Source organism: Sarcophilus harrisii, chromosome 3 (assembly GCF_902635505.1).
Source record: "Sarcophilus harrisii chromosome 3, mSarHar1.11, whole genome shotgun sequence".
NCBI classification, from domain to species: Eukaryota; Metazoa; Chordata; class Mammalia; order Dasyuromorphia; family Dasyuridae; genus Sarcophilus; species Sarcophilus harrisii.
This window is the reverse complement of record NC_045428.1, coordinates 548029414-548056334: the sequence shown is the minus strand read 5'-3', so window position 1 is coordinate 548056334 and position 26921 is coordinate 548029414. Positions and strand designations below refer to the sequence as shown.

Below are 26921 nucleotides of genomic sequence, written 5' to 3'. Positions count from 1 at the left end.
CCTCAATTTATAGTTTTGAGTCTGTTAACTGAATTGAATTAATTTATTTCTGATTCATTGTAGAGTCTCTAAAATACTTTTAATGAATACTACTTTATAATATTATTTGACATCTGGTTTGCAAACCTCCAAATTCCTTTTTTTCATAATTTTCCTTGAGATTCAAGACTTTTTGTTTCTCCAAATAAATGTAGTTATTAGTTTGTCTAGTCCAATAAAATGTCTCCTTAGTTTTTTGAAATAGCACAAAATGTGGATTTTTTTATATTGCTTTATTGGTGCTGCCTAGCCATGAACATTGACTATTTCGCCAGATAAATATGCAATTTTTTTTTCTTTAAGGAACATTTTGTAATTATAGCCACATAGTACTTGAAATTCCTGTGATAAATTGACTCCCAAATATTACATCACAAGAAATATAGATTTTGAGCTTATAGAAGGAGTTTGCCAACTTGGGAAGGTCCTTAAATCTTGGTGGCATCTGGTTATTCTAAATGCATACAGAAAAGCCTACTTGTGGGGTATTAATTTATGGCAACCATAGTATAACTAACATGGATTCACCCAAAGACAGCAAAGAAGGGGGAACTGTGCAGGTGCCATGTTGAAAGATTTATTGAGGTTTGCAGTCCAATGTCTTATTCTTCAGTGCAAAGTCAATGCACTGATATCTGTTATATTTTGTGGTAACCATCACGTGATAACCCTAGTGATGTGGTTACAGAATATGCTGATCTGCTCATTGTTCTAGTAAGATCCATGATTAATTAGTTCTGTGGGACTTGGACCTGGGGGCAGGTTTGGGTTGGAGTGGGCTGGGAGCAGCAATCAGAATCTCATCAATTTAACTAAGAGAAGAAAAAACAAATTACTCATGTTCAGTCTTGTCCAGTCTATCAAAAATGTCTCTATTCACATGGCAACCATATTAACCCAAGCCCTTATTACGTTTCACTTAGGCTGTTCCCTAATTGGTATACCCGGCTCTAGTCTTGCTTTTTTCCAATCCATTCTCAACAAAAATTCCAGTTGGTATTCCTAAAGTATAAGAATTACCATGTCATTCTCTTGCTTAAGAAATCATAGTGGTTTCCTGTTGCCTTTAGGATTTAAAAAAAAAAAAAAAACCACCACTCCTCTGTTTGGAATTTACAGTTTGATTTTCTAGATAAATTTCATGTTAATAATCCTCTCACAATCTGAGTTCCAGGTAAACTGACTTATTTGCTTTTACCTATTACTTGGTATTACATGATGTACCATCTCTTTCCTCCATGCCTTTGCATAGTTTTGTATCCCCTACCTAAGATGCCATTTCTCCTCACTTTTGCCTCTTTGAATTCCTAACTCTCTTTAAGATTCAGTCCAAGTGGCACCTCCTTTATAAGGTTTTTTGATCCTCCTCATTCGTGTTTTCCCCTTTCTAGTTCCTCTATCAAGACATTTTTATGTATATATCAAAAAGATTATCATTGTACTTACTGATAATTTTCAGAATATACGTTTCTTGATTTTAGGTTCTATTTTGTTTTGTTGCTGTATTCCTAGGATAGTACCTAGCTTATAATAAAAACTAAATAAATCAAGGCTATTGACTATATCATAGGCCTCTTATGGAACTCTCTCAGTGCCTCAGGGCCTGACCTGGTGCCAGTTACATGGCTGGTTGTGTCTTTCATTTTCAGAGAGGACCAGAATGACATCATTATGTTAAAATCAAGTTAATGTGTCTGACAATGGCTGATTAAACCAATATGTTCTCAGAATGCTATGCCACAGATTGTACACAATTAGTTCCTATGAAAATTTGGGGTGGTTTCTCTAACTTTATGCATCTCAGGTTTTTTTCTGAGCTAATTCATTTTGCTTTGCTCATAGAGCATAGAGCACAACATCTTCTCTGAGGAGTGCACGCCATGCTGGGCAGTCTCCTGTGCTAATGTCTCCCATGTCATATAGTCGATTCCAAAGTTCTTCAGAGAGACTGAATTCTCCATAATGTAATCTTTTTTGACAAATATACATTTGGCATTCGAACAGTGTAGTTAGCCCAATGGACTTGTGTTCTTTGCAGTATAGTTGAATGCTTAGCAGTTTAGTTTGAGAAAGGACCTTAGTGCCTGGTATCTTATCCTGCCAGGTGATCTTCAGAATCTTTCTAAGACAGTTCAGATGAAGGAGATTCAGTTGGACTATCCAGGTTTCATAGGCCTACAACAATGAAGTCGACACAACAGCTCTATAGACCTTCAGTTTTGTAGCAGCTTAAAGTAGTCTGCTCTCACACTTTCTTTTGGGACAAGGTATGAATCAATTCTCTGCTGCTTATGCTAATTTTGGCCTAACAGTTAACACCATGAAAACATGGTACTCCCATCAGCCAGCACCACACCATCATATGTGGAACCATTGGTGATAGCAAATGAAGAAATTTTGAATGCTGTGGATAAATTCACTTACCTTGGCAATATACTCTCCAGGGATATACACTTTGACAATGAAGGTGATGGACACGTTGCCAAAGCTCAGTGTTTGGGAGGCCAGTTACATAATAGGATCATCACATCCTAGATTAGAACCAGAAAGAACTTTAGAGATGTTGAGTAAGTACTTAATGAATTGGAGAAATGAGCCTTGGAGTAGTTGTGAGGTACTGGCTCTGATGATGAATATGAGATGTGAATCTTCAGAATTGTCAGCTCAATTTGTTTTGCCTACTGAATAATAAATTAGCATCATGGTAATATGAAAATAATGAAGTCCAAAGGGGTTGTGTTGGGCTATGGAACTGTGTAGTGCAAGGGAGGTCCTTGGGGATAGGCACAAAAATGGCAACATACACTTATATGTGAAGGACTTAAAATGTTGTATTGTTTTTCCAACATTTGTGTTTCATGCCATATTCATTCCATACATATTCTTTAAATATTTAATCTGTGTCTATTTTCTGATTTATTTATTAATCATTCACAATAATCCTTAGCAGGTTTTAAGTGTGTAGGTTTTGATAAACCTTTTTTTTCTCTCTCTCTAAAAACTCTCAGGAGGGCACCTAGGTTGTCCAGTGGATAGAGTACCAGCCCTGAAGTCAGGAGAACCAGAGTTCAAATCTGATCTCAGACACTTAACACTTTCTAGCTATGTGACCCTGGGCAAGTCACTTAACTTGCCTCAGCAAAAAAATAAAAATAAATAAATAATTTCTAATTCAGATAAAAACTCAGAATTGAGTTTTGAAGTGCTTCTTAATTTAGCAAAATCTCAGCTTCCCCGTTTTGGTTTCTTCACTAGTGGTAAATTAATTACCCCGAGGAATCTTACACTCTCTAGTGTAGGCCCTTCTATCTTCGAGTTAGGCCCCTAGATTGAATGTTGCTGTTTAGCTTAGTTACTTCTCATCTATAATTGTGCTGTCTTTAGATCAACAGGAATTCAAAGAATTATTTGACAGCTCAAAAAGCTAATGTCATAAGATGCATGTATAGAATTACATAATGTCCAGAATAAGGGAGAGGAGATCACCATTACATTCTGTTAGATCTTATCTTATTTCTTTTATTCTGATTGGCACATTATAGGAAGAATATTAACATTTAGAACATGTTCATAGAAGGATAATCAGGTTGTTGAGAAGAATAAACATTATTGTCTCTAAGATCCTAGAGCCTACTTGATTAGTCAGTCTAGTGAACCTGTCAGGAAAGGAAGTGAGGTCATTTTAGCATGACTTGTCTTTTGTGAACCCCATGCTAGTTAATTTTTTATTTCTTTGATGGAGATTATGCCTAGTGAGTAATCAACTTTTAAATAATGCAGATCAGCAATTGTCTTCAACTAAATCTTAGAGGATTGTCTAAGACAAAAGATGAAATACAACTTGAATCCACATCTTTCTGAGTGCCAGACAGGCTCTCTTTCCATTCAGCTACTCTGTCTTTCTTTCACTCAGAGATTATTTCTTTAATAATGTATTCTAGAATTTTTCCAGCAATTGAATTCAAGCTTACTATATTCATCTTCTTCCCCTTTTTGAGAATCAAAATCAGTGCTTTTCAGTCTTTGGTTCTTGACCATCTTCTCCATTCTTCAAAAATCTTCACAGATCACTGAAGGAAACTCAAAACTCACACCTCCAATTTCTTTCAGTACTCTAGAATGTAGTTTATTAGTTTCTGGTTGTATTCTTTTACCATTCATTCATTAATTCGTTTATTTAATAACTATTATTTAGATTTTTTTTTAAACAAAAAGTACTCTGCTAAGTGCTAGGCAAGATAACAAAATGTAAATGAGACATTGTCTTATACATGATGAAACTTTCAGTCCAGGAGGAGGGATGGCAGAAGCCCAGATAACAATAATAAATTTCTGCTTTGATACTTGGATAGATCAGTGATCTCATTAGTGTGGGCACTGCTTCTAGCGGTACAGACTACAACAATGAATTATCATCATGTGCATTTCCAGTCTATACTTTTCTCTAAATCCTCCACAGAGAATATATCTAATGTATTGGATCTTTTAATATTTATTGTACATAGTACAACACTTATACTGTCTCTCTATTATATCTCATGCTTGCTACGTGATTGACCTCTCTACTTCTTTGGATGTCACATGGCACTTTTAGCCTTTAAATCATTACTATGCAGCCTACTTACACTCACCATGTATCTTTCTATTATCCTTTGTTCATTTGCTATTTGAATATTCACTTGCAATTCTTTGAATATTATAGTGTCCGTGATTTTGCAGTCCTTTGACATTACCAGAAGAGTATTAGTATTTAAAAAACTAGGCTTTGGAGGTAGGGAGCAGTTTGAGATCATTGAAAATGTTAAACAATTTCCCAACTGTGATCTTCCATGCTTTCTTATTCTAATTCTCCATCTAGCTCATTATACATCTGGTGTGCCTGTCCAAGATATATGTACCCATAAATTAACTCAGGAGACTGTTAATTTAATTGTATGTCATAGTTTGAACAATGTGCATTCTTCATCCATGTGGTTTTTCCTGTATGATTTACTAAGCCAGTTTTCCTTGAGCAACTATACATGTCATTGGAGAATCCCTATAATGTTTTAGGACTTGATGCAGTTAGCACAGGATCTTTCACAGTCAAGAGAGCATCTACCTCATCATTCATAAGAAGTTTCTCTTCTATTTGAACTTTGCACATGATTGGCAAGAATATGGATACCTATTTAATATCCATCTCACTGAATATTGATATACAAATGGCCACTGAGCACTTATCTTAGTAGTTGTGTCCATCAAATAACCTTGTGTGATCTTAACATATTCATGAGATAACTTTTTGGAAGAGAACCTTTAAGGCTACATTTTATAGGTGTCGTGTTTTTTGTAATTGACAAGCCAACCCAGTCAGCTCTGTCAATGTGTGACTATCTAATAATATTTGTCTACTAAATGATATTTGCAAAAGAAAGATTGCATTGGAGGTGACATTTGAATTGGCTTTAAGGGAGACAGAGGAATACAGAAAGAAAATGGAGAGGAAGAACATTATAAGCAAAAGGAAAAGTATTATAGAGGCTAGAGTGTTCATTAGCCTTTGAATCACAGATAGTAGATCATTTTGTAGTATGAAATGCCTGGTGATGGAAAGTTGGGCTAGCACTTACTTATGATGTTCCTTGAATGCCAGGCAAAAGACTTTGGCCTTTCCTGGTATAATCATTAGGGAGCCACTGAAGACTCCCCCCGCCCCCAAATTTATTTCATTTGAAGAAATGGAATAAGCAAAAAGAAAAACAGAAAAGTAATACAAAACAAAATGAAACAAAATAAAAGAGAACATTATCATATGCTCAGCAGAACATCAGGAAGAATTCAAAATATGTAACAACAAATACCAATTTAAGAATGTATATATATTAGTAGAAGAAATTATATTCATAAGTGACCATCTTTTCTTTACTTCCTTGTAAATTGTTCTTTGGTTCTCTGCTGCGCACCTTATTTACTTTATTCTTTTTTTCCCCCTTCCATCCCCCCTACCCTCAAGCAGGTTATATTAAGAAAAGATATATATATATATATTTTTTTTCTTTTCTTGATCTGTTCTCCAGATCTGTTGTTTTTCTTATGAGATGTTTCACATTCTGTCCTATTTTCTCATTCTTTATGTATGTATACATTTATATATACACATACATATATATATATATATATACACACATACATATATCTCCCTTTCACCTTCCTACCATCCCCAAATAAGCTATAATTAAGAAAAGATATATTTATATATACATATGTAGATATATACATACATACACACACATACATAACCCATATACATATGTCTTTCCTATCCCTTCTGACTCATTAAATTCTGCTCTATAGTGTAACCTCCCTCCCACCCAGAGATCCCTCCCTTGTCTTCTTCCCTCACCCTTTGCTTTCTCATCTACCTATCATTCCCCTCTTATTTCTTTATAGAGTTTGGAAGGTGCTATACCCTTTATGGTATATATGTAGTATATATGCCTTGAACCTATTTCCAATATGAATAAGTTTTCAGTAGCCCTCCTCCCCCCTGTAATGCCTTTGCACTTCTTCTTCTGTACTTCATTTGTATAACATGATTACTATTTTTACCTTTACTTTGTTATTCTTTTTTTTGAGCTTACCATGTTGTTGATGTAAATCTTAAACATAAAATATACATTTTCAGTGTTAAAAAAAAAATAACATAATTTGTCCATGTTTAAACAGTTTGTCCATGCTGAGTTCCTTAAAATTGCTCTTTGATATTAAGTTTGGGTTTGGTTGATAGAAAGTCTTGAAAATCTTCAAGTTCATTGAATGTCCATTTTTCCTCATTCAAAATTATAGACAATTTACTGATATGATATTTTTGACCACAGGCCTAGTTCTTTTACTTTCTTTCTTTCTTTCTTTCTTTCTTTTTTTTTTTTTCTTTTTTTTTTAATTTTTTTGATGAGGCAATTGGGTTTAAGTGAGTTGTGCAGAATCACACAGCTAGGAAGTGTTAAATGTCTGAGATCAAATTTGAATTCAGGTCCTCCTGACTTCAGGGTTGGTGCTCTATCTACTGCACCACCTAGCTGCCTCTCAGCCTAGTTCTTTTGCTTGTCTGTAGATATGATTCCAAGACCTATGGTCTTTTATTGTAGCTGCTGATAAGGCTTATACAATTCTAATTATAGCTCCAGTGTATTTGAATTGTTTCTTTCTTGTTTCTTGCAAAATTTTCTCTTTGATAGGGATTTTGAAATTTAGCAATAATATTCCTATGTGTTTTCCGTGAAGGATCTTTTTGAGGTGGTGATTGGGATGGGATGATAGTGCCTTAAACTTCCCTTCAACTCTCCTCTCTGACCTGGGACCCCAAACTAGGAACTCCACTCTCTAGGGTGCCCATAGCCAGCAGTGTCCCTGCCCCACTGCCTCCGCACTCCCCAGGTGCTGGTTCCTTCTTGCCCAGGGCCTTCTCTTAGCAGCATAGCTGGATCTGGAGTTCCCAATCAACCAAAGTTCACTCTACCTCCCTGGACTCTAACCCCCACTGACAAACAGTCTGGGAAGTAAAAGTCTATGTGATTCCTGCTGAGGCTCCAGGCACACTCATTTAGCTTGAGGGATTAACACTTGGTGTTTGTAGAACTACCCTCAGACAGGTAAATCCTGGCTAGAGGTCTTTCTTCAGATCTTCTCAGATTGTATTAAGGAAGACCCAGTTCTGCCCAACTCTTCTTTATTTTTCATCAGTCTGTGTTTGCCTTGAGGTGTAAGTTCTATTTGTGGGGAAATTGGGAGACCTTGAAATTTACCAACCTACTTCACCATCTTCCCAGAATCCTCTCCCCACATTAGAAAGATTATTCATACAACAGTATGGAAATTACTATCTCTGATAACTGTGTTGGATTCTTTATTTTATTCTGTCCTCAATCTGAAGATAATTTTTCTTGGTAGAGAAAACAGAAGCAAGTTTTTAACAAGTAAGCATATAACAAATACATAAATGTTCAACAATATCCAAAAATACCAGTATAGAACATAGCAATATAAGACAGGCACAAAGTAGTAGGAAAGATCACATTTGGACCCTGGATTCTAGGAAGAACCTTTGCTTCATATTGTTTTATTGTTCTTCATAACAACAACAGACAAGAGTGAGAAAGGAGCTTCTCTAAGCTTAGGACCAAGGCACCCAACATCTTCATATTTCCTTACATACATATATATGCTTTCTAACCCCCAGCCTTTGAAAGGTTAATGAAGACTGAGAACATATATGTATTTGCCATTTCATGGCAAGCCCGCACTTTGTAGTACTTCGGGCAACTTTGTGAATATTAAAAATAATAGCTGAGTGATGAGCAGAGCTACATTAGTGGAGAAAATTTCTGTCTCTACATTATACTGATAAAAGCACTGGTCTAGATGAAAAAATATCTTAGAATATCTGAACTGGAAGGAACTTGAGATTATTTAGTGCAACCACTTTCTTTTGTAGGTGAAGAAACTGAAACTGAGAGAGAAGTGACTTACTCAAGGTCACATGGCAAATTAGCAGCAGATTTCATGATTTCTCCCCTATTGTCATTTCCTCTGGAATCATTTAATGCCAGTTGTCAAGGACCTCATAGCCTATGTATCATGAGCTTCTCACTTTGCAGATAAGGAAGTGAGGGCTCACAGATCTACTTAAGTAACATTTGCAAGGTCACACAGTTATTGACAGACCTGTTAGGGCTCCTTGTTAGCAATTAGTTCTTTTTACTTTGCCACTTACATACGTACAAAGTGTCTGCTAAGTTCTTGGAAGGTAGAAACAATTTCTTTTTGGACAGTGTATTCTCAGCTTCTATCTTAGTGCCTAGCATACATTAGGCATTTAATAAAGACTTGTTGATTGATTGTCACAGACACATGCTTCCTTATATAAATGTTTTCAAATTTATGATTGTACAAGATAACATTAATTTTGGACATTTAAAATATATTAAAATATGTTGCACAAAGCTAAATTGTAAAGTCCAGACTAGCTCTCTGGAGGACCTTGGGATTAGCCCAAGTCCTTGGTCTTAGTGGAAAAGTGAAGGAGGCAGGAGAGCTACCAAGTAGCTGGTCAAAGATGGAGTTTGGAATCTGGCATCTTCTCTTGTGTCTGTGGCTGAGAGAGCGTTCCCAGTTATCCCAGCCCTTAAATTCTGCAGTACAATTATATCATCATTCCACAAATTTTGATGTGTTGCCTCCTTGTCTTTCTCTTAAATTATTTATTGTTTCTATCATTTGTTTTTTGACTCATTCCTTGGGTTTAAATTATTTAGTTTCCAATTAATTTTTCATCTACATTTCTGTAGCCCTTTATTGAATGTAATTTTTGTTACCTTATGATCTGAAAAAGATGTATGTAATATTTCTGCTTTTTTGCATTTGTTTTTGAGATTTTGTAATGCCCTGTTTCATGGTCAGTTTTTATGTAAGTATAATGTACAGCTGACAAAATTTCATTCAATTTACTCCAGAGGTCCATTGTATCTAACTTTTTAAAAAATTGTATTCATCCCCTTAACTTTTTTCTTGTTTATGGTTAGATTTATCTAGTTTTGAGAGGGGAAAGTTAAGGTCCCTCACTAATATATTTTTACTGTCTATTTCTTTCTGTAACTCACTTAACTTTTACTTTAATTTGGATGCTATGCCATATGCATGTTTGTTGAATATATGTTCAATTTTGATACTACTTCATTGACTGTGGTACTCTTTAGCAAAATGTGAGTTCCCTCCTGATCTCTTTTAATTAGGTCTATTTTTTTTTTTTTTTTTTTTGGCTTTTCTTTTGTCTGAGATCATGCTTTTTAAAATTTCAACTGAAGCATGATAGGTTCTGTTCCAACCCCTTATTTTTACTCTCTGTGTGTCTATCTATTTCAAATGTGTTTCTTGTAAATAGCATATTATTGGATTCTGGTTTCTGATCCATTCTTCTGTCTGCTCTCTCTCTGTCTGTCTCTCTCTTTCTCTTTCTCTCTCTCTCTCTCTCTCTCTCTCTCTCTCTCTCTCTCTCTCTCTCTCTCTCTGTCTGTCTCTCTGTGTCTCTCTCTGTCTCTGTCTCTGTCTCTCTATTTCTCTCTTCCCTGTCTCCCAGGTTAGCTGGCAATTAATAAATTAATAGTAACCAAAGAGAATCTCATGGAGTAACTGAAAGCCTTAAATACTTTTTGAAAAGGAGTGCTGGGGCTGCTAGGTGGCACAGTAGTTAAAGCATCATCCCTGGAGTAGGAAGACCTGAATTCAAATTCTCAGTCACTTACAGGTATGTGACTCTGGGTAAGTTATTTAACCTCAATTGACTCAAAAAGAAAGGAGAAAGAAATGGAATGCCTTTGACAAAGGAAAATTAATCCTGTTTGGTGGATATTTAGTGAGAAGATAGGTTAGAAATCTTCAGTTCCTCTTGCTGAGAAGGTGGCTTCATCATAAGGCTTAGCTGGCTGCTGTACCCTGAACAGGTCTCCATCCAGACCATCTGGTTGGTTTCCCTAGCCTATTTCTTGACTTTTTGTTCAGTTGTTTCTGTCATGTTTGACTCTTTATGACCCCAGTTGGGGTTTTTTAGGAAAGATTCTGAAGTAGTTTACTGTTTCCTTTTTCAGTCCATTTTACAGATGAGGGAACTGAGGAAAGCAGGATTGACTGGTGCTTCCAAGGTGGTCTGATCCAAATAGAAATATAGCCACTACTTTTTTGACCTTTGCTCTTTAACCAAGGACCTTGTTTCCCTGCAGCTGCAAGTGCTAATGCTCTTTTCTGCCTTGGAATTGAGCCAAGAGCTGCTAGTCCCTGTGAGTGACCACAAGCATTTCCCTGCAACCACAAGCACTAGTATTTCCCATTATCCTGGCCCTGAGACCCAAAACTTGAATAGAAGCAGTGCAACAAGGTCCATTTCCCAGTGCCAGCAAAGGGTCCCTTATAATCTCTTTCTGACCAGGTGTCTGATCCCCTGACTCCTCTAGGTAGAGAGCTCCCTGAATTACTGCTGCAGATGCTGCAACAGGCATGGACTAGGTCGGTACCACCTTCCTAAGTTGTCTTAGACTTGAAAAATGTTCCAATCTAACCTTTTCTTGGCTCCGAAACGCCAGAATTTTATTTGCAGCATTATTTTAAAGTTGTTTGGACGGAAATGTTATTTACTGCACTCCCATCATCTACTGCAGTAGATGCTAAGTTTCCCCTAATTCACATTTGCGCCTTGGAATGTTCTGTGATTTCTCACCATTTCACTACCATAGCCAGTCATTTAACAAGTCTTATTGATACTACTTCCTCAACATCTTTTGCATCCATCTTCCTTTCTTCACTCATATCTCTCTACCTTAGTTCAAGTGCTCATTAGTTCTCACTTGGACTACTGCAGTAACCTCCTGATCAGTGTCCTTTGCCTCCTCTCTGCCTTTCCACCTGCTCCAATTCATCCTCTATATTCCTGTCCAACACAGATCTAACTGTGACACCTTCTCATCTACACAAAAATGTTCTGTGGCTTTCTTTTTATTGTAAGATAAAATGTCATAATTTAAATCTAGCATTTAAAATCCATCCTTCCTATTTCTGGTATTATTTCATATTACTTCTCTTCATATATTCTGTTCTAATCACACTAGCCTTCTGGCTCTTCCCCACATATAACATTTTGATAAGGTCTAGCTTTAGGGAACCAAAATGAAATTAGGGTTTCTGGTTGTCAGGGAATTAAATGATAAGGTCTAGTGACAGGTTCAGGGTTCAGGGATCCAAATGGAGTTTGGCTCCCCTGCACCGCCTTGGGATTTGGTACAAGGGTAGGGAGTTTTGGGGACTCCTTTCTGGCAGTGCAGAGATTCTCTGTAAAGCAATTTACAGATCCAAAAACCTAGATTGATAAAAGAGGTTTATTATGGGGAAGGTTAGAAATCCTGTCAGAGTGGCATAAAGTTTCGTTAGGGAAATAGGTTTGGATAAAGAGAGGATAACACTGGAAAAGAATATTCCAGTGGACAGAGCCTCCTTGGCATAGCAAGCATGGCATAGCTGGCATGTTTGGAATCTCTGCAAAGAGAGGATTTTAGATTGGTTCTTTTATAATAGAGAAGTTTTAGGTACAAGCTGAAGGGAACTCATGGGTGGAGTTCTGCGATCTGTGATTCAGCTTGAGCTGAATTTGAATAAAATTCAATGAGTTTTAAGACTGACCCCACCAAGCTAACAAGAATGAAACTGTTTGTCCCTCGGGCAGGGTCCCTAAGTGAGGCAGAGTTGAAGGAGATTTTCTCCTTCAAGGATTTTTAGAGTTTTGGGGTCCCCTCTTCAATTCTATCTTCTACCTCTGTCTTTTCACAAGTGATTCCCCAGATATGAAATGTGCCCTCTTCTTACTTCTACTTTGTAACATGCCTACTTTTAAGTTTAAAGACAGCTTAGGTGTCATCTCTTACATGGGGCTTTTCCTGAATTATTAGAGCTTACTTCCTCTTGAAATTACTCTTTATTTATTTATGTACCTGTTGTATTTCCCCAATGAATTCATCAGGCTATTGTCTGACTGCAGAGTGGTCATTGATTTTTATCTTTGTAACTATGCTAATAGTAGGCACTTGCATATAGTAGGCACTTAATAAATAATATTTGAATTGAATTGAATATGGGAAGTATTTTATTTAACAAGTCAAGCTAGAAAAGGGAATGCATTCCAGGCATGTGAATAACATATCCAAGGATACAGAAATGGGAGATATAATATATACAGGGAACAACTAGCAGGTAGCCATTTTGCAGCCTTTTATGTTTGAAATTAACTCTCTTCCCCTCTGCTTCCCTTAATTCCTTCAAGTCTTAGATTAAGTACAATGTTCTTCTGGCCTTTCACAGTCCCCCTTCCCAATTCTCAGTGCCCTCCTCCCTAACTAATTTATATTGGTTTTTAATTTATTGTATATACATTTTTTCTGGCTATGTTTGGATATATGCACCAACCCTTGATAGATTGTAAACTTGTTCAGATCAGGAATAATTTTTTGTTCTTGTGGTTGTTTTTGTATCCCAACACAGTTCTTGGCACATATTAGGTATTTAAAATAATAAAGAATTAATTTTTGTGAATTAATGATTTTTCTGAATAACCAGAAAGTGAGTGTGGGAAGGGGAATCGTGGGAGATTATCTGGAAAGACCATTGAGAACCAGAATAGGAGAGATTTTGATGCCAGGCTCATTTAGTTTATACCTTACTTGTCAGACATTCTGTTGAGGTATAGTCCAAATGTTGAGGTCTAGATTTGGGGTACCTAACTGAAATTAGGATTTAGTTGAGGTCTAGTGGCAGGTTTGGGGTACAGGAAGTCAAACAGAGCTCCCCTGCAACCCCCTTGGATTCGGCACAAGGATACAGCGGTAAATGAGGTCTAGTAGCGGCGCGAATTCCCAATAAAAGCATTTATTGGCCCGGAGAGCTAGATTGATAAAAGAGATTTATTATTGAGTTTAGAAGTAGGAGATAGGTGTAGGTAGAGATAAGGAGGGCACTGGACAGATGGTCCAGTGGACAGAGGGTCCTCACATGGCTGGCATGTTTGGAATCTCTGCAAAGAGAGGTTCCCAGCATGGCCCTTTTAAGGCGGAGACTTAGCTCAAGGGGCTTTTGGGTATAGCCCCAAAGTTGGCTCAGATCCGGGTGGGGCTGGGACAGGTCCAGATCTTCTATTGGAATTCAAAGGGACCAGGATTTGTAAGTCAAAGGGTAATTTACATTAACTAGGGGTGGGGGGGGTTTGGGAATCAAAGATTGGAATCTTTCCCTGCATCATTTTGAGAGCCATTGAAGATTTCTGGAGAGTAATATGATCAAAAAAGTACATTTGAAATATTGATCTGGCAGCATGTTTAGGGAGGAGTTTATATTAGAGACCAGGTGTCCTGACTGGAAGCCCAGGGTATGTTCCAGGAGAATGGTGCCCATATGGCCTATGAGATAAAGAATTTCTCCTATAAAGGATTTTGTCATTTGGTATTTCATGGGTGCCTTTTCAATTATTCCATTCCAGTGTGATAGCCAGTTTCAGACTTAGCTCCCTCCTGGTTTTCATCTTTCATACTAACAGATTAATCTTCCATAAGCATTGCTTTCCTTATGATGAGGGGAGCCCCAAAACACTCTCACTCTCTCTTGGACTTTGTGGGGAAAGCCTGGGAAAATCCCTTAGAGAAAATCCCTGAAAGACCAGCCCCAGGGAATCAAGATAAAGTGATTTTCATTCTGTTATCTGGATGGATTAGTTGAGTCCAGGACCACTCCTACTTATCCTGAGCTGGAGATTGAGATTTCTGTCCAACTCTATTGAGTTGGAGATAAAATTGGACTCTATTATAGAGTTTTTCCAGGGACACTCATTCAATTCTAAGATTCTCTATTCTGATTTCAACTTGAACTGCTTCCATTCCCCACAAAGAGCTGCCCATGTAACAAGCTTCCTCCAGCCCAACTCCTTGCAAAGGACCTAATCATGCCAAGCAACCTCTCTCTCCCCTTAGCATAGCTTCAACCCTCTGCCCACTGCAAAGACATTCTCTTTCCGCATTACTACTCCCTCTTTATCTCTCTCACCTATTTCCCTAACAGGACCCTATCCCTCTTCACCTCTCTTTTGAGATTTCTCTGCTAGATCTTTACCTCTCTGTCGGGACCTGCCACTAAGGAAGTCAGTCTTCCTAGCAAAAACTGACTTCTCAGTTCTAATAATAAACTTCTTTTGCCAGTTTGGCTTTTTGGGTTCATAAATTCATATTACGAAGGACCAGAAGGGGGTTCCCACAAGTCCCTGCACTGCATCGTACCTTATCACTTATATTACTACCTTACTTCCATTTAATCTCTAGGCACTCCCTGCTCTTTATGGGACGAAGTCTATACTTCTTGGCCTGGGATTCAAGGCTCATTAACTTTCCACCTTCTCTTATACAAACCTTATCTATTGAATTGGCTTTGTGCTTTTTTGTCATTTTTGCACATACCATTCTCTTGTCTTGGAAATTATTCATTTATTTGATTCTTATATAGTTCATTGTGCTAGGCCTTGGGTTGATACATAGTGAACTGTATCATGACTGTTGCTATTATGGTTTTCCTTTCCACCTATTCAATCTTAGTTATTTTTTAAAATCCAATTTGGACTGTCCCTCCTTCATGAAAATCTTTAAAATCACTCTCCCCTTCCCCATTTCTTGCTATTCCCTATAGGCCTTATTGTTTCTATCACTCATTTATTTCCTTATTATGAGTTGGATTTTTGTGGTATATATATATATATATATATATATATATAGCTATTTTTTGGAACTAGATTGTTAACTCCTAGAGGGGAGGAACTTACATTTCCTTGTGTAATAATTCATGATACTTATTGACAAGTGCTTTTATACATAGAAGGTATTCACTAGATGCTGTTGATTGAGAACAGATTTTAATGCTCTTGTGCCTAAATGGTTTGGAATTGCTTAGACACATTTATTATTTCTCATTGTATGATATCTTATTATATCGTTACTCTCCCCAAATTAACAAACCAAAAAATTGTGTCAGTGAAATCAAACTTCTTAACAGCTAACTCCTATGTTCTAGATTATTGAGTAATTGAATGATTGATTCTAAAGATCATCCTCTTCAGTCCTCATTAGATCAACTCAAAAAACTCTTTCTAGAAGGAGAAAGATCTTTACTGAGAATTTAGTTGCTTCATATCCTCTCTGGTTAAAGGCCAAGGAAGCTTCACACTTAATCTGTAGCTTTATTAATACACAAAAAGAAGAATAGCCCTAAAGGAGACATGTGTCCCAATCTGAAAATACTCTGTAGGCAATAAATAGACTGTTGGTTGTACCCAAGAGCTGAATTATTCATTGATTTATTTTTTTATTTTTTTATTTTTTTTTTACTAGCCATAGGATCTGCTATAAAAGCTTCCAAGGAGCTTTTATAATTCTTTATGTTAGAACTAGAATGGCCTTTAGAGATTATCTAGTTCAGTGGTTCTTAATCCAGAGAACATGGATTCCTTCCAAGGAGTCAGGAATTTGGATAGGAAAAAACGTACATCTTTATTTTGACAAACCTTTGATTTCTTCTGTATTCCTATGTATTCTGAAAAGATTCCATAAACTACATCAGAATGGTGGGCTATGAATGCCTACATCAGAATGGTGGAGACATTCATAGCACAAAAAATGTTAAGAACCCCTGATCTTTTAGAGAAGAAAAAACAGGTCCTTTGAGAGAAATCATCTTACTTGAGGTCCCACAGCTAGTTAGTGGCAGACCTAGGATTAGTGCTTAGTAGCTATGTGTTAGCCATTGTGATAAACTTTGGGAATAAAAGAACCCAAAAGACAATCCCTCCTCTCAGATATGGGGAGACAGCATGTGAACATCTGTATATAAACAAACTATTAGACAGGATAAATTGAAGATAATTAACCAAAAGAAGGTACTAGTTTTAAAAGGAACCAGGAAAAGCTTCCTATAGAAAGTGGAATTTTAGCTGGATCTTAACGGAGGCTGGAAAAGCCAGGAGGCATGGGAGATGGCTACTGAAAATACCCACAATCAGGTCTTCTAGGGGTAATAAGATGACCTGTCACTATATGCTAGAGTACATGTTGGGGGTTGGGGGGGGGGGGGGAATACAGTGTAAGGTATAAGAAGGCCAGAAAGATAGGAGTGTGAGAAATGTTGAAAAGTTGGGTTTCCACAGTGTTGCAAGCTTTGAGATGGTGTGGGATAGTGGGTACCACTGACCTACAGATTTTCAGAATGTGAGAGGTTAAGGAAGGTTAGGATTCACAGAACAATGAAGCGATCAATAGAAACCTTGAGTAAACAAGGGATTGCTGGACTAGGAAGGCACAGGTGGATTGAGCCAATCAGAGTCTTGTGGTTTTGAGAAAACCACAAATTTAAGATACTGGCCTATTCAGCCCAAACTAGTTGGGGTCAATGACAGGAATTAACCAAATCACTACTGCCCTGCTTAATAGGCTAATTGAATATTAAACAACACATCCTAGAAGAGGAATTTTTCGCCATTTTTGAACATGGGATGTATGATGATGGGGGAGAACATGTTTTATACATATGAAGGGGAAACATGTAGTGGTCATATCAAAAAGATTGTAATCCAGATGAAAAGGACCAATCCATTCTCTGAAGGGAGTCACTGTGCCACACTAGCAAGTATAAAAGTTCCCCCACAGAGTAGTGCTCCCTCTTCCTGAATAGGAATGGGGTCTGCTTCTGACCAAAAAGGATAAGATGATTTCTTAAGATTCTTCTTTAATAAATTTTCCTGATTTTCAATATCAAGAATGTTATTTCCAACAGGAGGAAATTAGGAAATGACAGACTTTTGGATGGATAACAGGATTTTACATATGATCATGAAGGTGATAGTGAGCCATTTCTGTCATTTCCTCTGTGAATTCTTCTATAGTCACCCCAGTTCAGTGCCTCATAGGATTTACTATATTTCAGAAGGGTTCAGATCCCTTCTTAGGTATTTATTAGTTATATGACCCTGTATAACTCTCAGTCTTGGTTTCCTTCATCATAAAATGGGAATAATAATAGCATCTACTTCCCAGGGTTGTTGTGAGGACAATGAGATAATATAACATTTACAGACCTTAAAGCTATAGAGCTTTATTTTTAATCATTATTTTTGTTATTATTATAGCTACCTCATAAGTAGCTATTGTTGAATATCAAATGAGATATATAAATTCTTTTTAAGCTCCAAAGTCTTTAAATACTAATGTTAGAAGTACACTCTTGATATTGAAAATCAGATAAGAGGAAAATGTATTAAAGAAAAATCTTAAGGAATCGTCTTAACATTCCTGGCCTGAAGCGAGCCCCACTCCTCTTCAGGAAGAGGGAGCATTGTACATATAAGTGAGAGAACTTTTATACTTGCTAATGTGGTGCAGCCCCTTCCTTCAGAGAATGAATTGGTTCATTTCTTCCAGGTTACAGTCTTTCTGATAAGGACATTCATTACATGTTTCTCCTTAATATATATAAAACATGTTCCTTCCTCATCATACACTCCATGTTCAAAAATGGAAGGAAACTCCTCCTATGGAGTGTGTTGTTTAATATTCAGTTAGTCTATTAAGCAGATGCTGTAGTGATTTAGTCAAGTCTGGTCATTGACCCTAATTAGTTTGGGCTGGATTGGCTAGTATCTTAAATTTGTGGTTTTCTCAAAACCATCGGCCTTCCTGATTGGCTGAATCCCTTTATGCCTTCCTAGCCCTTCAATTCCTTGTTTGCTCAAGATTTCTATTGATTACTTAATTGTTCTGTGGAATCTTAACTTTCTTTAACCTCTCAGATCCCTAGGTCAGTGGTATCCCATTATCCCATACTACCTCAAAGCTTGCAACATGTGAAAACCCAACTTTTCACCATTTCTTACACTTACACTTTATTTACTGTTAACCTGTATTGTCTATCAAATCCTTTTTAATTGCTATTTAAAGCCATGTAATATTAAATGGTAGTTATATGTATTTTTCCAAATGAATGCCATTGGAACAGTTATTATTTCTTGTATTTATCTGTACTTGGAGAGAGGCAGCAGAGGAGAGAAATAAACATTAGGGAAGGATCCCTGAAGACTGCATATTGACTTAGAAAACCATATATTAGTATTACTGGTTTTGTTGTATTTTTATTCCTTTTATTAACTATTTCTAAATTACATTTTAACCTGGTTCTGGCTGTACTTTGGAGTATTACAGGCCAAATGCAGTCCCAGCAGACTGAGTATTTGATATCTGTGTACTATATAGCATGGGACATGATAGGTGCTTATCATTATGTAATTTAGCTGGTGATTGTTACATCATTTGACCAAAAGAGAATGCTTTAGGATTGCTAAATAATGACTTAAGAACTGTGTTTTCATAGCCCAAACCCATAAATAAGCTTTAGGGAAAATTTTTTGATTTTAGTGAAATCTGAGGGCAAAAAGCATGTATAAATAGATCTACTTTTCCTGACCCATACTCCTAAGCTTGGTCCAAGAGGATGTATTTACTGAAGGAATCAGCCCATGTGGCCCATCTATCTACTGACGTTTAAATCATTTTGTGCTTATTGCAAAGAGTCATAGTTTATCATCTTAAGGGGATTTTTTTAGTTGTCTGATCTAGAAGAGAATTTGAAGCCTCTAATTCAAGCTTAAGCAGGTATCCCCTTTAACAAGTGTGATCATCCTTCCTCTCCTTAAAGACCTCTTAATTAGAGAGGAATCCTCTTGAAACAACACATTCTATTTTTTTTGGACAGTTCTAATTAGAAAATTTTTCATTGGTCAATCAATAAGAATTTACCTATTGTTTTCTGTATGTCAGGCTCTCGAGTGCTAGCTAGGTCTTATAGCATGTCTTAGTAGATCAAAGTGAATGGAAAACTGATGGCTTAGAACATGTTTAGAGGATGACAAAGGAATATTGAAATCATGCCATATGAAGAGAAGTTGAAAGAACATGTTTAACCTAAAGAAAAGAAGATCCTGTTGGTAGGAGAAAAAGGTGATGAGGGAAGGGACATGATTCTTGTCTTTAAATTTCTTAAAACGCATTAAGGGGAGCAGGCTTGTTTAGTGTTGCCTCAGAGGACAGAAGTAGAATAAATGAATATAAATGATTCAGCTTAACATAAGAAAAACCTAACAATTCTAGCTGTCTTACCATGTAACTGGCTGTCTTAGGGGATTGTAAACTTCTCATCACTAGAAATATGGAACAAAGACTTAACAATCCCACCTCTTGACTCCTCTAAGGGATATCATAGAGAGGGTTCTTCTCTCTATGATTGTTTGGTAAGTGATTGTTTACTAACTATATTATCCCTGAGGTGACTTCAGAGTTTGAAATGTAATTCTAGGAGCAGTTCTAGGAGCATTGTCATAACATTATATTATTCTTGATGAGTGCTAAGAGGGTAACTAACCATGGCCATTGTTGAAGGATGATTGCATGATCTTTTTTTTTCTTTTTTATTAAAAAAAATGAATAAAAAACAGAAAAGGAAAATAACATAAAACAAAACAAAACAAAAACAAAGCAGAACATATCTGGCAGAACATAAGGAGGATTCAAAATATATAATAATAAATTAGCAGTTCAAGGAAGGATATATTTATTATTAGTAGAAGTACTATTATTAGTAAAAGAAATTATATTCATGAGTATACATCTTTTCTTTGCTTCCTTGTAACTTGTTCTTTGTTCTCTGCTACACACTTTGTTTTTTACTTTATTTTCTACACTTCCCTTATATTGACTATATCCTCCAAGCAGGGTAAAGTCAATCATAGACATATTTATATACACTTACACACACACACACACACACACACACACACACAGTCACAATAACAATGTTAGTAAGATGATTTAAGCTTGGTTTAATCTCCTTTAAATAGCTCTGTCTTTTGGGCAATAGGAAAAATATGTCTTTGATCATTAAATATGTTTCAGATTTCACTTTGGAGATAGATTTTCATTCAATTTCAAATCCCCAGGAAAAATAATATTCCCTTGTTTTTGTAGATAAGTCTGCTGTCAGTATTCTTTTTCTGTCCTTGTTCTAAATGTAAGTATACAATACTCTTCATTTCGGGCATTGAACAGACATTGATACACCTGTCCTATTGCATTGAGGACTGTCCTGATTGCACAAAACAAGAGCTCTTTAAGACATGTCTTTTGCTTTGTACAGTTACATTTTTTCGTATGTATTCTGTCTTTTTCTCTTGCCTGTGTTCTCCCCTTTTCTATCCCACAGCTCTACCCAGAGAAAATGGGAATCTCCTTATGTCAGGGACCAAGGCTCTGCCTCTTTGTTTTCCCCCATGGTTCCTATGAGTCTGTTGCATTGACATTGTCTCATCTAGAGACATAGAAAACTCCATCTCTAAGTGAAAAACACATCTACAGTGGAACTTTATGGTATGAAGGAAGATGGAACCCAAGGATTTCAATATCTCATACTGCTTCTTAGTTTATTGTTTTCTATTTCCAACTTTTAGTTCATTCATTCAATCACATTTTTTGATCACCTACTATGTGAGTTTTATATTACTATTTTAGAATGACTGGGATCTTTGGTAATAAATCAGATTTAAAAATCTTTGCTTAGCTTTTTCTTTAAAGTTCCGATATTTTATTACCATATCACCAATACACCTTTCATGCTCCTTCCATTCCATTTTAATAATCAATGATTACATATTTTAAGGATATCACATTTTTGATTTTGCATAATATAATTTTATGTGAACTCAGATGAATTTAGTTTTAATTACTAAACAAAATGACATATTAAATACTCGGAAAAAGCCTCTTAACGTATTTGCTTATTTCATGCTTTCCAAATGTAGCTATTTTAGATCCTAAAGTTAGTTGAGGAATTATAGTCATCCAAATGTTAATGTTTAGAATAGTGTCAAGTATGGAAACTTTATTCATATATCAAAATCTGTGTATAAATCTCATCCTGGTTTAGTTGTGATCCGGGTTTTCAAAAGCTCTATCAGTAGAGTAGAAGCCCTAGTGGGTCTTACTCAACTGAAAGAGCTTCATGTGTGGCCTAGCAATTGAATATGTGTATCTGTCATCTGAAAACTAGACTTGCTATGCTTGAAGAAGCTCCTGGCTAAGAGGTTAGCCAACATGTGATGAAGTATTATGGCTGTGGTACATGTAAAGTAAGCAAAAATACACACTGATTAAAATATGAGTATTTTAAACAAGATCAGAAGAAAATTTGGAATGCCATAGAATTTAGTACTCTTTAGTATAAATTGTTCCTGAATAATTTTTCTTTATCATAAAACATATAGTTTTTTTTGTTGTGTTTTTGTTTTTGTTTTATTTTGAAAAAAATTTCTTTACAACACTGTCCCTTGCACTCACTTCTGTTCCGACTTTTTCCCTCCCTCTCTCCACCCCCTCCCCCAGATGGCAAGCAGTACTATGCATGTTAAATATGTCACAGTATATCCTAGATACAATAAAAACATAGTTTTAAAAAAATTTTTTTGCACTTTGGTGTTTCTTCAGTTTTAGGCTTGTGTTAGGCAGAATTTCAGAGGTGGAAGGAGACTTGACAAAAATCTAGTCCTGACAGCTGAAAAAGAATCTCTGTTCCAGCATATCAGGCAAGTGGTCACTCAGCCTTTGCTTGAAGACCAGTAGGGAGTGGTTGAATGCCTCCTGTGGCAATTCATTTCATGGTTGAAAAGCTATCATTTAAAAAAAAAAAGTTTTCTTTTTACTAAGTCTAAATTAGTCTGTTTGCAGTTTCTACCAGTCCTCCTGGGGATTATTTGTTGTTGAGTAGCCCTGAGCTGACCAATGACTTGTTGTTAGACCTTGAACAAGTCCCTTTCCCTCAGTTTTCTCATCTGTAAAAGGAAGGAGGTTTGACTAGTTGATTTTTCTATGGCTCATTATTCTAACAGTGTTACAGTTACCTGTTAAAGAGTCTGTCTGCTCCCAACTGAACACAAAGGTCAATGTGTAGCACGCTTACTTTAAAAAAACAAAAACAAACAACAACAACAAAAAAGTTGTCATAAATTTAAAATTGTCAAGAATTCAGCCAGTACTTCTTACTCTTCCATTCTTTTAGTAGTACTTTAGAAAAGATGTGTATGTTCAGTCTTTGCTTTCAAAGGGGCTCCTATCTGGTAGGAGAAAGACTTCAAGTTTCTGAATGGGACAGAAGATAAATTGACCCCTAGTTACTTTTCGTTATCTAGACATTTTTGTAAATAACTTGGAAGGAGAGTTTACATTTCTAATTTTTCTTTCTTTCATTCTAGATTTCTTCATCTTGCTAAGGAGAAACAATCTCTTATTTAGTATAACTGGTGGTGTCATGAGAAAAGCCAGCCCTCAAAAAGGTCAGTATACACATGAGGGAGCAACAGAATTCCCCGTTTTGTCTTGTGTCTGAATGTTTGAATCATGGAAGTCACAGAATATGCAGAATGATGGAACCTTGTTCTCATGGAATGTGGTTGGCTTTGTCCTAACAGTCCTAGAGATGTAGTGTCCACCCTCTGAGAGTCACAGACTAACATCAACATCTAAGCCAGGGACAAGCATGCAACACCAGGTGTAGATGCTTTATAACCACTAGCAAAGGGAGACATGTATGTGCAAGTAAGGAGGAAAAAGTTAAAAGTATTGTACTAATGTGAACTCTTAAACTAGTTGGTTGAATGTAAGTGTCTGCTATGGGATAAGACTGATAATGTGGAAAAAGCCACTAGAAACAGAAAACAAGTGGCCCCTATTGTAAAGTATCTATTACATTCTGTCATAAAAGTGTCATTTCTTTAGCTTTAAGTTTGGATTACTTTTAAAATACCCATGGGAGGCATAGAACTTTAAGCCAGAAATCTTCAAACTGGAGACAACTATGAATGAATATAAGGTAGATTTGAACATAAAAGGGAGTAGAAGAAGAGAATAAGGAGACCAGAGAGGATCAAGATTCTCAGAGGGAGTGAGGTTTGAAACAGTAGGACATGCCTTGGGAAACATTGAACCACAATAAAAAGAGCACTTGGGGTTAGAAGATCTGGGTGAAAATGAATTGTTTGGGCATTTAATTCCATGTGTGATTATGGACAAGACTTTTAACTCTATTGAGCCTCAGAATGCTTATCTGAAAAATGGGTGTAATAATGCCTCCATTCACTATCTCATATTGTTTAAAACAATGAAATGATGGCAAAATGTTAACAATACAGTGGATAGAGTGTTAGAGTTGGCATCAGAAAGACCTGAGTTCAGATCCTAACTTAGACACTTCTTAGTTCTGTGACCATGGACAAGTCACTGAACTTCCATCAACCTCATTTCTTCTTCTATAAAATAGTGATCATAATAGCACTTACTTCCTAGAGATGTTGTGAGGATAAAATGAGCTAATATTTGAAGCACATTGCAAACCTTAAAGGATTATATGAATAGTAATCATCATCATCATCATTATTTTTAAAAGTAATAGCTTTTATTTATTTTTTGCTGAGGCAATTGGGGTTAAGTGACTTGCCCAGGGTCACATAGCCAGGAAGTGTTAAATGTCTGAGGCCAGATTTGACCTCAAGTCCTCCTGACTTCAGGGCTAGTGCTCTATCCACTGTGCCATCTAGCTGCCCCTGCTTTTTATTTTCAAAATACATGCAAAGATAGTTTTCAACATTCACCCTTCCAAAACCCTATGTTCCAAATTTTTCTTCTTCCTTTCCCACCAAACCTTCCCTAGACAGCAAGTAATCCTATATATGTTAAATACACCAGAGATAGAAAATGGAATGTTAGAAATGAGTAACAATAGCATACTAATTTGACTGGACAATGTTTGGAGCAATATTCTTTATATGAATAATATTCTTTGTAAGGGAAGTGTGGTGTAACACAAGATTGCAAATGGAAGTAGAAGCCATATTATAGAGAGCTTTAAATATTAGACTGAATATTTTGTATTTTCTCCTAGAGACAATAGGATTTTTGAAGATTTTTGAGGTGATATGGTCAGAATTTGATTTTAGCAATATCACTTTGGCAGCTGTGTGGAGGATGGAACATAGCAGATAAAGACTGGAGTCAGGGAGCCCATTTAAGAGGTTATTGCAGTAGTTCAGGTGAGAACCAATGAAGAACTAAATGTGTGAGTGGAAAGAAGGGTGTATATATATGCAAGAGATGTTCTGGAGGTAGAATCAACAAGATTAGATTCTGGGAAAACAGTATGAAAAGACAGAAAAGCCAGGTCATACATAATGCAGAGGGATGTTTAAGGACTTGATCCAAGATTTACCTGTAAGAATTGAAAGGAAAAGATATAGCAGACATGCTATATCTAGTCATATCTAGTCATAAACCATAGGCTACCTGTTAAGAGCAAAGGATAAGGCAGACTTATTGAATTAGCCTATATCTGGAACAGACATGACATAGCTTCTTTTCCAGTTCCTCTCTTTTGCAGGTAAGATTCCATAACACGAAGAAGTTAGGTGATTTTAGATGACAAGATCATAACATTTATGAGAACAAACTTGAGATATCATCCCATCAAAGTCCCCTCATTTTATAATGAGAAAAATGGAGGTTTAAGGAGGGAGATTATGTACATAATTTTCCATGATTCTTCTAGTTAGTAAATGATAGAGCCAGGACTTGAATCCAGACTCTTTGACCTCAGATAAAATTGACAAAGTAAAGAAAATGGAGTACATAAAAATCAGACCTAGAGAAGAGATCAATTTGATTATTTACTTCCAAAAAAGATCCTTAGAGGTTTTCTTGAAATGGCCAGCCCCAACAGTACATTTATAAAGCATTTGAATGTATATAAATCCATTTTATCCTCATCTTTTTCATGTACTCTATACACCTGTATTGTTTACTCTGCAAAGAAATAAAGCAGTTAAGATTTAAGGGAAAGGAACTGGGGGAGAGGGGGGGAAGAAATGCTTGCTTGTCAGAGTTCTGAAAAAGCCCCTTCTATAGGTTCACTCATTTGATCCTCACAGTGCCCCCTCACTGTTAAAGTAGGTGGGATAAGTTTTATGTGATCCCTTTTTTAAAAGTCTCTCTGTTAGTGTCAAGAGTTTGATCCTGCCTGGCTTGTATTTTTCCCACGACACTGCTCCCTGTGAGCTGAGCACTACTTCTGCTGTGCATCTGCCTGCCTGGCATCGGCCAAGGAGCTGTCTAATGACTCCCCAGTTAACCTCCACCAAAAATCCTGTAACTCATCTTGTTTCCCACAACAGCTAGGGCTGCCTGTTTGCTTTCAGAAAGGGCTGTCTTACAGGCACTGCTCTCATGGAAACAAAGGACATGCCCCAGTCTCTCAGCATCTTTGTTATCCATTTATTCCTGGGTGTCTTTCTTGTTAAAGGCAATATTGATGTTCTCCAGTGCCATCCTATCTGTGTGCACGTCAAGCTGCGCAACTGCAGCACAGGGAGTGGGGGCAGGGAATGCAGCCAAGGAGAGGGGATCTGCTCAGTCTTCTTTGTTCACATCTGCCACATCCATACGAGGCTTATTGCCTGCCTGCTGTGAGAAGATCTCTTGGCTCAATTCTCCTCCTCCCCTGTCTTCTGATGGATCATCTCAAAGGAGAATTATCCTCTCTTTATTACTGCTCATCCTTTAATGAAGTGAAAGGAAATGAGGGAAAGCTGGGCCTGGTGAATCTGCTCATAAAAGAAGGCAGGGAGATCAATCAGCCAGCCTCCTGACCCAGCCCACAACTCTTATTTCTCATTCATTTGGTCTGGCCACAATGGAACAAATGAGAGGAAGCACAGTCTAGTAGAAAGTACCCACTCTGGGGACCAAGAGACCTATGTTCTAGTTCTAGGCTGCTACTGACTAGCTTTGGGCAACTCTGTTCACTGTCCTGCATTTCTTAATGTGTCAAATCAGGAGAGTATAGTTCTTTCTCTTATGTATATATAAGTTCGTACTTGAAGGACTCTATGTTAGCTAGTTATAGTGTACAATGTAAATGTAATAGAGTATAACAAACATTTATCAAATGTTTACTTTGAGTAAAATGCTTCTAGATGCTGAGGCAGGCACCATATTTACATATGACAAAATCTCTCTCCTTGAGGATCATAGGATTTAGGACTAGAGAGGAGAGGAGGCTCAAAGATCAGCTAGTAAGTTCACCCCTGTCATCTTTGAGATCAGTAGGTTAAGTAACTTATTCAAGGTCACACAACTCTTAAAGTGTTATAATTGGGTTAACTGGCACAGACTCCCCCAGCTCTAAATCTG

General features: G+C 36.7%; 1 protein-coding gene across 8 annotated transcripts in view; it reads left to right on the top strand.

The window, feature by feature from the left end:
* SCMH1 (Scm polycomb group protein homolog 1) overlaps nt 1-26921 on the top strand; it is a 144655-nt gene that overhangs the window by 2093 nt on the left and 115641 nt on the right. For 5 of the 8 annotated variants that reach the window (XM_031962323.1, XM_031962320.1, XM_031962317.1 and 2 more), the window contains 2 exons: nt 10157-10324; nt 22937-23017. In XM_031962323.1, the coding sequence (XP_031818183.1) occupies nt 22993-23017 (25 nt within the window). In that variant the 5' untranslated portion in view covers nt 10157-10324; nt 22937-22992. Of the gene's footprint in view, nt 1-10156; nt 10325-22934; nt 23018-26921 lie in introns of those variants that run through there. The other 3 variants (XM_031962322.1, XM_031962319.1, XM_031962318.1) reach the window with 2 other exon arrangements.